Genomic DNA, 13,994 nt, shown 5'->3' with positions numbered 1-13,994 from the left:
CCTTGTATCCTTAAAGGTATAAAGTTTGCAATTGGTAAATGGAAGTGGGCATTCCATTTTAAGTAAGACTGTTATACATCAAATCTTGGTGATCTACCTTGATCAAGCGAAGCGGTGTCTCCGGGATTGATATGTAGTGTGTTGAGTCCCTAAAGCACTGAACAGACTAAGGAGTTATCTTTTCATGCAATAGTATGAATCCTTGTAGGATAAGGCTATATAGAGGGTGTCAAACCTCAAGGACTATAAGGGTGTTGTTATCAAGTTTATGAAGATTAAAATAACTTAAGTAAAGATATTGATTTTGTTGTTGACTAAAGTGCAAAAAATAAATGCAACCGAGAATTGAATTATAAGAGAGAGAGAGAGAGAGAGAGAGAGAGAGAGTAGGGTATTGACTTCACCCCTATCCGCACGTCAATGATTAATCATATGTAATCAAAGAAATTGATTTATGCATGTCATAAATAAACAAGAAAATATTGTATTAAGGAATAAGTATAATTCATCTTTGGTTGGCACGGACCTTCCACCTAATCACTAAGATGTGGTACAACTCATCCTCCCTAGGTATGGATTATCTAATTCTTTAATAGGATACATATAATCAATGGAATAGTATAAGCCATCTTCAGTTGTCACAGACCGTCTACCTAAATTACACTAAACTAGGGTATAGTATTATCCGTCTTCTCTAGGTATGGCCTATTTAACCCTCTTGATCATATATCAATTAAAACCGTTGTATAATCATCATCCCCATAATCACAAAAAAAAAAAAAAAAAAAAAATAGAGAATGATTTGATTTCAATAAAGGTAAAAAGCTTTCTAAGACAAGAGAAGAATTTCATCTTCTCTTGAGTTTGAAATTAAGAACAATTGCATTTAAACATTGCGAACAATATCAAATAATAGCAATCCTCTAGATTATACAACCAACATGAATAAAATGAAAATCTATAAATTAAGATACAATCAAACCATGCACTTGCGAGTGAATATATTTTGCACATCAATAGTCAACCTTTATGGAATGGCCTTTTTGTTACAAAATGGAAATTTGATGTATCCTAGCATTACACGTGTCAAATCTTGTGGCTCTTTTGAAAATGGTGTTGGGATCCGTTTGGCTCCAAGGGGGGAGCACGCAAAGGATCAAAGCGAATCCTAGGAACTTTTAACTTCAAGATAAACATGGCTAGATTAAAATTAGAACACAAGTTTGTGTTAGTTACATGAATTAAGCCTTGAATGTGCAATATTCGGCTCTTATCACAACCAACCAAAATGCTATGACCAATGACTTGAAAATAATATCCATAAAGTCTATCTCAAGGGAAAATTTCTTATCTCTTTGCCTATCTGACAAAAGATTTGGATTTCTTCTTGAAGTTGGTGTTCCCACAATGTTTAAATGTGATTACCCAACGTACTGAGCTCTATTGACTGATGATAGGTATAATTGATAAGCCGAATGTTGCACATTTAAGCCCCTTAACTCGCATATGTTAATTCCTTAGCATTATTATTTATTTGATTTTGTTTTGTTTTCGTGTTTTAGGGTTTTATATAATAGATGCAAGAATTCCAGTGAAAATTGGGCTTAAAGGACAATTTGGATGCACTCTGAAGACCTAGGATCAAGCGCAGCAACACTTGGGCTCAAGTGCACATGCGCTCGAGCACACTCCTCCTTGGGCTCGAGTGCCCAACATGCGGCAAGACTCCTTTTTCACCTTGGATTGGGTTTTCAGTCTCCTAATTGGAGTAGGAGACTCACCTACGATTTTCCTAGGGTTTCTAGGGCTTCTAGGGTTCTCCTAATCCCTATAAACAAGCCTCTAAATATTAAAGAAAGACACATTGCTACCTAGAGCAAAAATTCAGCAAATACTTCTTGGAGGCTTAGCAGAGTCATAAGCGACTAAAACCCTTCGTGGGATATTGATGTAGATGAAAGATAGAGCAAACCACTTTCATCATGACGGAATGTTGACATCATCATGACAAAAACTCACAGTGAAACAAAACAACTCTCTGACAAAAACGTCATCACTTCGTCATGTTGTCATGATGACAAAAACTTGCAGGATCCTAAACAAGAGAGCAGAAACCTTCAAAACACTATTGAACATATATAGAGTTTTAACACACCCAATAATGTCTGTTTCTAAAACCTCACATAAATTATAAGGGAACTTATTATAGAGTTTATTTGAATAGGAAAACAAAATGTAATTTGACTCCTTAAATTTAAGAGCTACCGCTAGTGCTCTAATGACCCATAATATATATATATGTCTTAAATAAGTTGAATAATGTCTTCTTTTCTAAATTAGCACGGTTTTCCTTTTTCTAAGTGACATTGTTTAAATTTTAAAAATCTCTCTCAATAAACTTAGTTTAATCTTTTCAGGATCCGAATATAGTCAAGACAAAGCGGAATTCATGGACTTGCAAAATTATAAACAAAGAGAATTAACAAGCATCCAAAAATTAACAAGAGAGTTGAGCCACCTCTCTCCCCTTTGACAGAGAGATGTGAGGCACAAGTGGACAATCAGAAAACAGAAAAGTACCCTCTAATGGCCCTCAAAAGAGACAGCAGCTATCTGCTATATACAAGAAAGAAAAGAAAAGTACGAAGATAAGAGGCATATGCAGCAGCTATTGAAATCCAAAAGGTATTTGCTTTTTAGCGTTAGTAGTGCCTGCCTGTAAAGAACCATAATTTGATAACTCGACAGGTCTTGTCATGTAAGAAGGCAACGACGGTACTATACTCTAAATGCTTGGTTTTTTTCTAGCTCAAGGGAATGAGCCAAATATCCAACTGTTTCTCATATATTTAGTGTATAATTTATTTATTTAATTAACTACAGTATTTGTCTCTATGTCTGATTTTTCTGGACTCTCACATATGGGACTAACTCTTTCAATAGGAATCCTTATCCATTCATTTATTTTTATTTTTTATTTTTACACTTCAACCACTTCATTTATCGTTTCAAGCGAAAAATCAAATTTAACTTCTACGTTTTCACGCGATTCCAGTTTTAATCTCTAGGTTTTTAATTTCGATAATTAGATTCTTTAAGTTTTTTTGCCAATTTAGATTTTTATCTCTCCTAAGGTTTAACCCTAATCTCTAACAAGAATTGTGAGATTATAAATTTTGTAAAGTTCGATATAATAAATTGGGAAAGTGTTAGGGAGGCAAACAAATGAATTCAGAAAAATTTTCAAACTGACGTGGTAAGGATTTTTAAATTAAAAAAAAAAAAAAAAAAGCAATTCTCTCTCCTTTGTCCCACTCACGGTCTACCACATCAGTTTGTAAATTTTTTTTGGTTCATTTGTTTGGCTCTCTAACACTCTCCATTAAATTAAGAGTTTTTAAACTTCAGGGGTAGAGAAATTACAAAAAGGATGAAAATTTAAGAGGTTAAATAAAGTTTTCCATAAAATATATTTATAATTTGAATTAACTTTTCAAGTAAAAAGTATAGTTGATACACAACATGTCAAACATTAGTCACATTACACTCGGCGAGCTTTCGGAAAAAGAAAGAGCCCTAGTTTATGGATTAAATTTAATTTCTCCTAGTTTCATAGTGAAATCCTTATTATGAACTCAACTCCCAAGATATTTTTATTCTTCAACTTTCCATACGTATTCTCGACTTTAAGATTTTTTTTCTTTTTGTGGTTGCGTGTTAAGTATTTGGACTTATCCTAAAGGAAAATGCTAAAGCATATATCCCACTCTTTCTCCCATCCTTTTTTATAATTTCTTTCTTTTTCTTGTTTTCATTTTTTTAAAAAAAAATCAACTACTTATCTAACTGAAAGTGTGGATCTTACAAATTTAATGATTAATTTCTTTTAAAAAAAAAAAAAAATTAAGAAGGATAGGACAAGGACAAGAATAAATGATCTAGCATTTTTCAAATTTTTTATGCTAAAATGGGTGGACAAACCATCCACTTCCTTAATTTGCTCTTCGTTCTTTTTTCTATTCAATAATGGGAACAGTAGCTACAAAGTATTAAACATAACAAACGGTGTGGGTTTTTCAATAATAAAACCCAAATGAAAAAGGCAATACAAGAAATGAACCAATCAATAGGCACCGAAACTATAAAGAATTCAGGCCTTTTTAAGGGTTGTATGAGGCGGTAACAAATGGCAAAAGAGCTTAATAAGGAACCACAAATGGTAAAAGTAACTACCACCGTGAAGTGGTTGTTGCAAGGGAAGCATTGTCGAGAATCGAACGGATTTCGACAACAAGGATCGGACACCAACTACACAATTCTCCACGGCTGGATCAAACCACTTCAGATCTAGGAGGCAGTAACCCACTGAAAACAAAGGGGAAAAAAAATAAAAATAAAAAAAATTACAGAAAAACAGCAAACTAACAACAAATACATAAATAAACCAAAAGGCCAAAACATGAATATCCAAACGAAATGCGTGGAGGGAAGGGATGGAAAGAAAGAAAATGTGGTCATGGAATCACACGGGTGGAAAAGGCTTATCATCTGCTATCTTCGATTGAGCTGTCGGCCACAAGAATTCCCCTTTTCGTGGATTCGGAGGCGAATTATTGACATAAATGAAAACATCTCTTTTTATCATTCTCCACCACCTCTGTGATGGTGGGTAACATGTTCGTTTATGCAGTACCTCATCTCCTGCCTTATCAAGATCAGCCATGTTCGTTATATAATTGAGCTTTACAATCTGCAATTGTTGTTAGCGTACATAATAATGATAAATAATATGAAATCGAAAAGAAAGAGTAAAAAAGAGTCAAGACAGATTTACATGGTTCGGTGTATTAAATTATTAATTGTCCCAAAAGCTTAAGCTTATAGAAAAAAATAAATTTAATCACTTAATCATTAACTTTAACACTCTCCTTCATGTGTAGGCTCAAATTCCATTTTAATAGATGAGGCTCAATACGTGAAATATTTAATTTAAATAAAGAGTGATTCGACGGAGTCAAAATTTTTATAAATTTAATCACTTAAATATTACTTTAATATGAGAAGATGCTTACATCTACATGAGAATGCGGTTATAGTTTACTATATCTATATATATATATATATATATATACCCTAATATTCCAGTATTAATCTCTATGCATGAGAGAATGTAAGCCAATAGTTTCTAACTGTAGTTATTAAAGAATATGATATGGTGCAACAAGATTATAACATGGCAAGTTCATTTGCACAAAAATAAGAATTCATGTCATCTTTTCCATGTAAACCTAGACAAAGCACATACCTGCTTTAGGTTCTGTCAATTTTTCTATCCAATTTTTACGGGTAGTTGTGTCAGCTACTATTTTTTCCGTGTAAGGTCAATAAAATCATCCATGCTACCACCAAACATAAATGTTTTTTTTACTGTCATTGGTGAAGCTCATGTTGTGCTAGCATCTCAAGATTGGAATGTTGTCTTTTTGGTTTCCTTTATTATTTTGCTATATTTGTATTTTATTGTGAACATTGTGTAGTTAGATGAGCCACTTTCAACCTCGTGTTCGTAAGCATTTTCAATTAGTCTCCTATTCTCTTTTCCATTCAGATCAAGAATGAAAAATACTGCCCTCTTGTAATTTTTTTCTTATTGACTTAGAAAAAAAAAAAAAGGTTAATAAAATTGTCACCTATATTAAAAGTCATGTCGTCATGCCATATAAATTTTAAAAAGGGAAAGAAAAAAATAATGTGGAGGAAGGAATGATCGATCCCTCCACTCCCTCTTTTCTTTATTAAATTTTTCCTTTCCTACATTTTTTTTTTTTTTTTTAATATTGTCAGACGTGTGTGACATGATGACAGATTTTGATACATATGACATTATTTTATTAGTTTAATGTGGATAAAATGCTAGCTTACATTTTTACTGTTAAAAATTAAATAAAAAAATTGACGGATAGACCTATTTGTCAATAATCAAAATTCAAATTCTCACCTATGCAAAGCCAAAACTCAAGGAATATGGGACAATTTTCCAAAAAAAACACAAATTATTCTTATTTGAGTGCATATTAAACATAAGAGTACTTTTATTAAGTACATTTTTGTACAATTACATATAACTAGATAATGTGACAATAAAAATAACTTTTGGACCAATGAAACATTCGTAACAAAAAAAGAAACGTACACAAATGCTTTAGGGTATTTGTCTTTCAAGGTTGGGGATGGTTCCACAATTTCTTTATGGTTGGAGGCTTGGCACCCGAATGGAATTCTCTTGGATAAATATGGCTTTAGGGTCATATATGACTTTGAAAGCCGTGTATATGCAAAGCTCTCTAGTGTGATGAAAAATGGAAATTGGAATTGGATGCCAGCTAGGTCGAAGGAGCTGGTTGCAATTCAAAGCCGCTTGTCTCTGGTGGATTTGGGTGGTCATGATATGCCTATTTGGCGGCCTTCAAAGAACCGCAAATATTCTTGTAGAGACACATGGGAGGCTCTTAGAGAGAAGCTTCCTAAAGTTGGATGGCATAAACTGTTATGATTTTCTTTTGCTATTCCTATACACTCTTTCTTCATATGGTTGGCTATTAAAGGGGGGATTATATACTGGCGATAGGTTGCTAAGTTGGGGTATGGTGGGGGATATGAAGTGCTTATTTTGTTACCATACTATTGAATGTATTTACTTTTTGAGTGTGATTGGAGTAAGAGGTTATGGAGAGAAGTGATGCTTAAAAGTTTGGTTAGTCCTACTTGGCTGTATTGGGATGGGGTGGTGAGGGAATGCATGAAGGCATGGAAAGGGAAAAATTTGCAATGCACTTTGTGTAAATTGGCTTTTGGGGCAACTGTGTATCACATATGGAAGCACCGAAATAGTATTAAATTTTACAGCTTATTTGTTGGGAGATTAGTACAAGAATCATGGGGAAGGGCAAAGGCAAATTCAAACATACTCTTGAAAATGTCAAGATTTGTGAGAATTTGACCATTCCTTTAAGTATCTTGGTTCAAAATAGGTGACCAAGCTCTTTTTCTTGAGAATAACTTCCATCAGGATGTGGTGTAAAACTCATCTTTTACAGCATCCTATAAAAAAGTGACACACAAGCTTAAAAAACAAAATACAGTAAATATGCGAGCAGCAGATCTTATGAGGAAAAAAAATGTAACGTAACAAAAGAGACACCGCCTCCCCTCCGTCGTAATCCGCCCAAAACCACTGCTTAATGCTACCGGATCTTCAGCCTAAGCCACCACCATAGGCCGATCGGAGGATTGGGTGGGGCCCCGTCACGTTGCCATCCACTATCCGGCCGGATCTATGCCGGTTTGGCCATCGTCTAGCCAGATCTGCGCCGGCTTGGCCACCATCCGGCAAGATGTATGCCGGTATGGCCACAATCCGGCCAGATATGTGCCGATTTGGCCACCATTCGGCTAGATCTATGCCAATTTGACCACCGTCACCATCCACTGTCAATCTGCCACGGCTTCTACGTCTCTCCGTCTCATCCGCCGGCCAAATCTATGCTTCATGGTGGGTTGAAGCTTGGGCGGTGCAGCGGCGGCATTAGGCTGAAGAGGTGGTGGGGCCTTTTTATTGATTTTTTTTTTTTTCCATAAGATCTTGTGCTCTTATAGATATTGTATTTTATGTTTTTAAATGATTTGTCAACCTCTCATTGGAAGCTATAAAACCATACTTTTACAGCCCATCCTCAAGGTAGGGGCTCTCTATTTTTCTGATGGGTGCTAGTTTTTTTTTTTTAGCTTGTGATTTTTTTTGTGTAGGAGACCATTTATAAATGTTTGATTTGGGTTTGGTTTCTCATTGTTTGATGTAAAGAACTAAATTCCAACTTTCTTACTTGTGTGTTTAGGTGTTTTTGTTTGTGTTGGAATGAAAAGATTATTCATCCAAAATGTTTGTTGTGATTTATATTTTCTTTAAGACACCTAAACTAAATCCCAGTTGTACCTCATGTATAATGCCAGGTGAGATGAAGAGAAGCAAGAGCTACATGAAAAGTACACTCGACCAAATAAACAGATCTCGAGTGTAATAAATAAGCAACAATTTCAATAACTAATAATATTAATAATTTAAATTAAAAAAAAAAAAAACCATATAAAAATATACCTGAGTGACTGCCACTGGTACATGGAAGATAAGAGGCATCTATCTATCTAAAGGGCATGCATTTTGTGGTGATGAATCAGAAGTAGAAACAACGATAAAGAATAAAACAGAAATTGTAGTGTCAGAGCATGTGATAACCTGGGCCGCAGCTAACAGGCAGCAGCAGCTACCAGGCGTTGTTGGCTTGGCATGGCATATATGAGACAACCCCAGAAACCAATTAAACGAGAGGCCAGACCCGTGAAACACTGACGACTCATTTCCCACATCCCTTCCCATGCAAACTTTAACGGACTTGTTGTGAATATGACTATTATATATATAAATTCCATCTTTTTCATTTCAATTTCTTTGGCTTTGCCTGTTTAGCCCTTACCTGTCTCGAACAATTAACCCGCAAAAGAGAGAGAGACGACAGACAGACTGTCGGCCCCTTTGGTTGCTACATTTTAACAGACTTCACTTTTCATTTTAATTACTCATCGCATGTCTTTTGGCATTATTGCTGTTTCAACCCCACCTCGCCTTGTCTCGAACACTACACCAGCAATCCTTTCGAGTCCCAGAAAGAGACTCTGTCGGTTCGTTTTATAGTTTTGTTTCATCACTATCTGCAATTTATTTATACAACTATATATATAAGGCTGACATGTATATGACGCTTGCTTTTACTCGAAATTTATGCTATTAGCCATGCATATCTTGCTATTTAATATGATTCCTTCGTTCTCCTGTTGGTGTAAGAAGGATTTTGCCTTTTTTAAGTGTGTAGTTTTTTTAACTTTCAAGATTAAATTTAAATATTTCAAATTCTTAAAGTAAGTGATTAAATTTATCTCTTCCTATCAGATTAAGATTTTTGAATGAATGGTAGTTTAACATGGTATCATAACCAAAGGTCCTAAGATCATCGAACCTTGACTCCGTCAATTCACCCTCCATTTCAATTAAATATAATACGTGTTAGGTTTTACCTATTAAAAGGAAGTTTGAGCCCACACGTAAGAGAGAGTGTTAAAGTAATGGTTAATTGATTAAATTTACCTCTTTTTGTCAGCTTAAGCTTTTGAGATGAATGATAATTTAACACAAATAAGGGATATAAATGTTCTATAATTTTTTTTTTATTAGGGTAAATGACGTACACTTTCATGAGTTTCCTCCTACAATTTATCAATTTACCCCCCTTCATCCAAACTAAGTTAGAGAAAAATAGTACATAAAAATATTATACTACACAAAAAGTTGTCCAAAAAAAAACCAAAAATAAATAGAACTCATCATCCCCATTCTCAACATATAGAATAGAACCTTTTTTTCATCTAAACAAATATGAAATGAGTAGGTTTGTCAAAGATAATTTTACTGATTTCAAATGTTGTTTTTTTTTTTTTTTTCATCCATCTTATTGTTAATTTGGATAAAATGGTAATCTAACATTAAAACTTCAAAACATGGTCCAAGTTAAGGGTGACAATTTGTATTTGTATGTTAGATTCAAGTCGTGTTGAAGCATATGTATAAAATTATATTAGTCATCATAACCCAACCCATTTAATTAAGCAGGTCAAACCCCTCAACTAGCTTAATTCTTTAATTTTGTGTTAAATTCGTGTTGAGTTCACGAATCATGTTAAAATTTGTAAGAATAAGTGAAATGTGTGATATAATATAAGGGATAAAGTCTCATTTACCCTTTTAATTATTAGCACAATAGCATGTATATCACATATGGTTTCAATTTTCCAATTCAATACAAGACAAACAGATAGTTGTTTGCCAATCCGAGATCCCAAGACAAATAAACTCACTTTAATACTCTCTCTCTCTCTCTCTTTTCCGATTCTATAAAAGCAAGCCTACAATAACCAAACCTTGCTTTAAACATTTTAATTAGACACATAGAGAGAGAGAGAGAGAATGGCTTCAATGCTGCAAAAGAGGATAGCATTGCGCAGAAAGATTCACATCCTTCGAGCCCATACAATCTCCAAATCTGTAATGCTTTCTCTCCTTTTTCCTTTCGTTTCTAGCTTTTCTTTCACAAACTTTTCATTCTCATACTTACCATTTCGTATCACTATGCCACTTTTCTTTACATGTATAAGCTCAAACTCAAACTGGAGGCATTCAAAAGAGAGTACTCCAACCTCATGGCTATCAAAAGAGAATACCTAAAGCTAATGATGCAAATCAAGATGCCTACTAAGGTTTCCCATCTCCCTCTCTCTCTCTCTCTATAACAAGATTATTATATTGTAACACTTTTTGATGTTCATGGAATCAACAGGATGTGGAAGTGCAGAAGATAGGGCAGGGATTTCTTGTGAGGGTGAACTGTGAGAAAGGAACAGATAGGCTGGTGACGATCTTAGAGGCATTTGATGAGATGGGTCTCAATGTTCAGCAAGCTAGAGTTTCATGCAGCAATGTTTTTGCACTGGAAGCCATTGCTGCATCACAAGATCAAGCTCTGGGTGTAAAAGAAGTAACTAATGCTCTTCTAAGGACTATTGAAAAGAATAATGGAGGAGAGGCGACACATTGATGAAGAAGAAGCTTCGACATTGTAATATTGTATCTTACTTTCCGTCATTTTGTCTTGTGATTTGAAGATTTGTCACTCTCGTTAAGAAGGCCAAAAATCGGATTGGGAATATATAAAGTAACACTAGAAGTTTGCACATGGGAAACATCACTTGAATGATTACGGCTTCCACTGTTAAAACGTTTCTTCTTTATCTCTTTTGTTTTTTATTCTGTGAATTAAAAATATTAACAAATAATTCAAAACTTAAAACGTTTCACATTTATATTACATTAAAACATTTTTTTTCACTATATACTTAAAAAAAACAGGTGTTTAGCAGTGTTTAATTTATTGGCGTTCGCTGAAAACACCAACGTTGAACTTAAACGCCAATAATATCTCAACATTTATTTGCATACGCCCATACATGTAAACTCAATGGCAGTGTATAGTTACCAATGCCAATAAGTTGTCGGCGTATAGTTACAAATGCCTACAAGTTATAGGGTTTCTAAAAATGACAAAAATTTCCTCCCTTGGAGGAAATTTCTTTAAACTCGCTTTAATAAATGTCAAGTGTCCTCTAACATGTGAGATGCATATGTTTTACCTTCTACTAACTTAGAAATTCAAACATTAATTTTTAAGAAACTCAAATATGTTAAAAGACACTTAGCATTTATTATAGTGGATGGAAATAAATTTCCTTCAAATTGATTTGAAAGAAACTTGTATCCTTTTATAAATCTTCAGTAATTATGGAAGGATATGCCGCATTAATCCACAAATTTATCGATGTTGTACAAAAACGTTCATAATTAATTTACTAAAACAACAATACTCTGTCCACATTTATCTAAAAACACACCGAAATATTGTATATTGCAAAATAACATCCTTGTATCTATCCCGTTACCCTAATAATCTCGAACCCTTTCTCACTTTCTCCCTCACTCTCTAATGTTCATGGTTGCTCTAATCCAACTCTCACTCACTCAACATCAACTAAATCCCTTTTCCCCAACGGTACCGTCCACCATCGTCCACCATTTTTTCTCGGCATTTCTCACACTTCTGTGTCACCACCGTTCTCTTTCATTGCCTTTCCGCCATTCTTTCTCCATTTGGTGTCTCCCTCTTCCGCTTACCCTCTTTGTTACTCTCCCTCGTGTGTTTCAAACATTGAGCTTTGATGAGTGTTGGTGATTGGGTAGGCATGATTTTGATGATTATTTGGAGTCATGACAAAATGTTTGGTGATTTATAGAATTTGGAAGGGGGAAACCGTGCATGCATGTGTTTTGGGAATTTGTGAGAATACATTGATGTTTCTTTGAATGCCCATTCTAAGTTTTAAGACACTAATATTCTATGAATTGTGAAAGTATGTGACAAAGCAGTGTTGAAATTAATACTCCACTTTGGGTTCTCTTGTACTGAGTTTCTAATTGTCATCACATTTTAATTTAATGTTCTTTGTATCATGGCAAAGTTTTAAGATAGCATTTGATGTGTATATATGTATATAGGTTAATTTGTTCATTGCCCATAGCTACTTTACTTTTCTACTTTAGAATATAGGATATTGTTTTGGCATTATAGTTTAAGCTTTTGTCACAACACGGTGGTTCAGTGGTCTCAAGACAATTTTTATGTGATTAGGCATACACTAGAGAATGCGTTCGAAATCCAAAATGAGAATATATCACTCAGTACTCCTTATTAGTGTTAGCTGCCTTGAATCCTATTAACGTTTCCCATTAGAATGTGTTGGGGTACAACAATGCCGCTCTACTCACTTAGGCAGCTTTTAAAACATGCTTTACGGATCCGATTTCAAATGTCATAAAAGGCTTTGGCTTCCCTTATTATACACCAATTAGGTTTTAAATGAGATGGTCAAAAGCCCGATCCAACAAAAAGTTTAATAATATTCTCATCTGTGTAATTCTAAGCAGGCAGTGGCAGATCTACGCAGGGGCGGGGCAGGGGCGCCCGCCCCTGCAAAAATTTTGAAAAAAAAAATTATAAGGTCGTTTTTAAATTTTTTTGCTCAAGCCCCCCTCCTCCTCCTTTCTTGGTTCGCCCCTGCTGGTTTTTGTTTGTTTAGCATGAAGGCGCAGGCCGCAGAGTAAAATCTTATTTTCTTCACCTCTTCTGGTTTGTGTTTGTATGGAAGCGCAGAGAAAAATCTAGAAGACCAAGAATTGAAAAAGTGCTAAAGTTGAGTAGGTGGAAGCATTAATTACATGCTGAGTTGATTGATGAGAGATATAGGTGAGGTGGCTTATTGCTTGAGAAAGAAAAGCAAATTGTACTTTGTAGTCTCTACGTGGGGCAAGTAAAGCAGGCTTCAATTACTTTCTTTTTTAGCTATTTTTTATTGGGTTTTTGTCAATTATATAAGTAAACTCAGATAGAGCATTGTCTTAATGTATTGTTTCTCTATGCACCCGAACACCTACTAAAGTTTGTTATGCAATTATTATTTTCTTTTTTTTTTTGAAAATAAAAATCACATTAACCATTTATTTTGCTATAATGAAATGAAAAAATCACTACATGTCTTCCTTCTTCTTTTTTATCCATTTTTGCTTCTAAATGCTTTTTTTTTTTTATTAGTAATAGTTAAAAAAAAAAAAAAAAAAAAAAAAGGCATGGTACCAAAATTTTGGAGACAATTATGCCCCTACAATAACAAGGACCGGATCCCCTCCGGTCCAAACAGACCGGAGGGGATCCAAATGCAACCCTTAAAGTTTTTTAATGAAAATTTTTTTTTAACAAAATTTTAGAGACAATTCTATTTTTCTATGTAATTTCAAACATGCTCATAAGTTATTAAGTCTGTAGACTTTTCATCGTTTTGTAAGAATATACTAGTCAACTAACATATCAATCAACTAATTTCTTAGTATAATTAGAAAAAAAAAAAAAAAAAAAAAACTAATTTCTTAATACTATTTCCTACAATATCTCTTTTCAGATTGATTTTTGGAGGACAGTGAGTTTCAGTCGACAAAAATAAGAAAAAGTATCAAATAAATGATAGCCATATAAGCTTCATGAAGAATAAATTTTTTATATTGTGTTATGAAATATTTTTATTTTAAATTGTATTTATCATTTTTTTATGTTATAAAAATAAAATATTATTTTATTATTTTAATGTCGCCTCTACTAAAATCAATTCTTGGCTCCGCAACTGTAAGCAGGTAGATGTGATAACAGCAAATTCCCGCCCCCCTCTTCTTTCTCATTAGAATGTTTAATTAATAATATTGTCATGAATTTTTTGTATGACCTACA

The 13,994-nt window shown here is 34.1% G+C and overlaps 1 protein-coding gene across 1 annotated transcript; it reads left to right on the top strand.

Moving 5' to 3' along the window:
- The first annotated feature begins 9,953 nt into the window (after positions 1-9,953).
- LOC132172395 (uncharacterized) lies at positions 9,954-10,841 on the top strand. Its single transcript, XM_059583884.1, has 3 exons — positions 9,954-10,153; positions 10,264-10,365; positions 10,446-10,841. The coding sequence occupies exons 1-3, from the start codon at positions 10,076-10,078 to the stop codon at positions 10,701-10,703; spliced, it is 438 nt and encodes a 145-aa protein (XP_059439867.1). The 5' UTR covers positions 9,954-10,075; the 3' UTR covers positions 10,704-10,841.
- Positions 10,842-13,994: the final 3,153 nt, after the last annotated feature.

This window comes from Corylus avellana, chromosome ca2 (assembly GCF_901000735.1).
Source record: "Corylus avellana chromosome ca2, CavTom2PMs-1.0".
NCBI classification, from domain to species: domain Eukaryota; kingdom Viridiplantae; phylum Streptophyta; class Magnoliopsida; order Fagales; family Betulaceae; genus Corylus; species Corylus avellana.
This window is presented reverse-complemented; position numbering and strand designations above follow the sequence as displayed.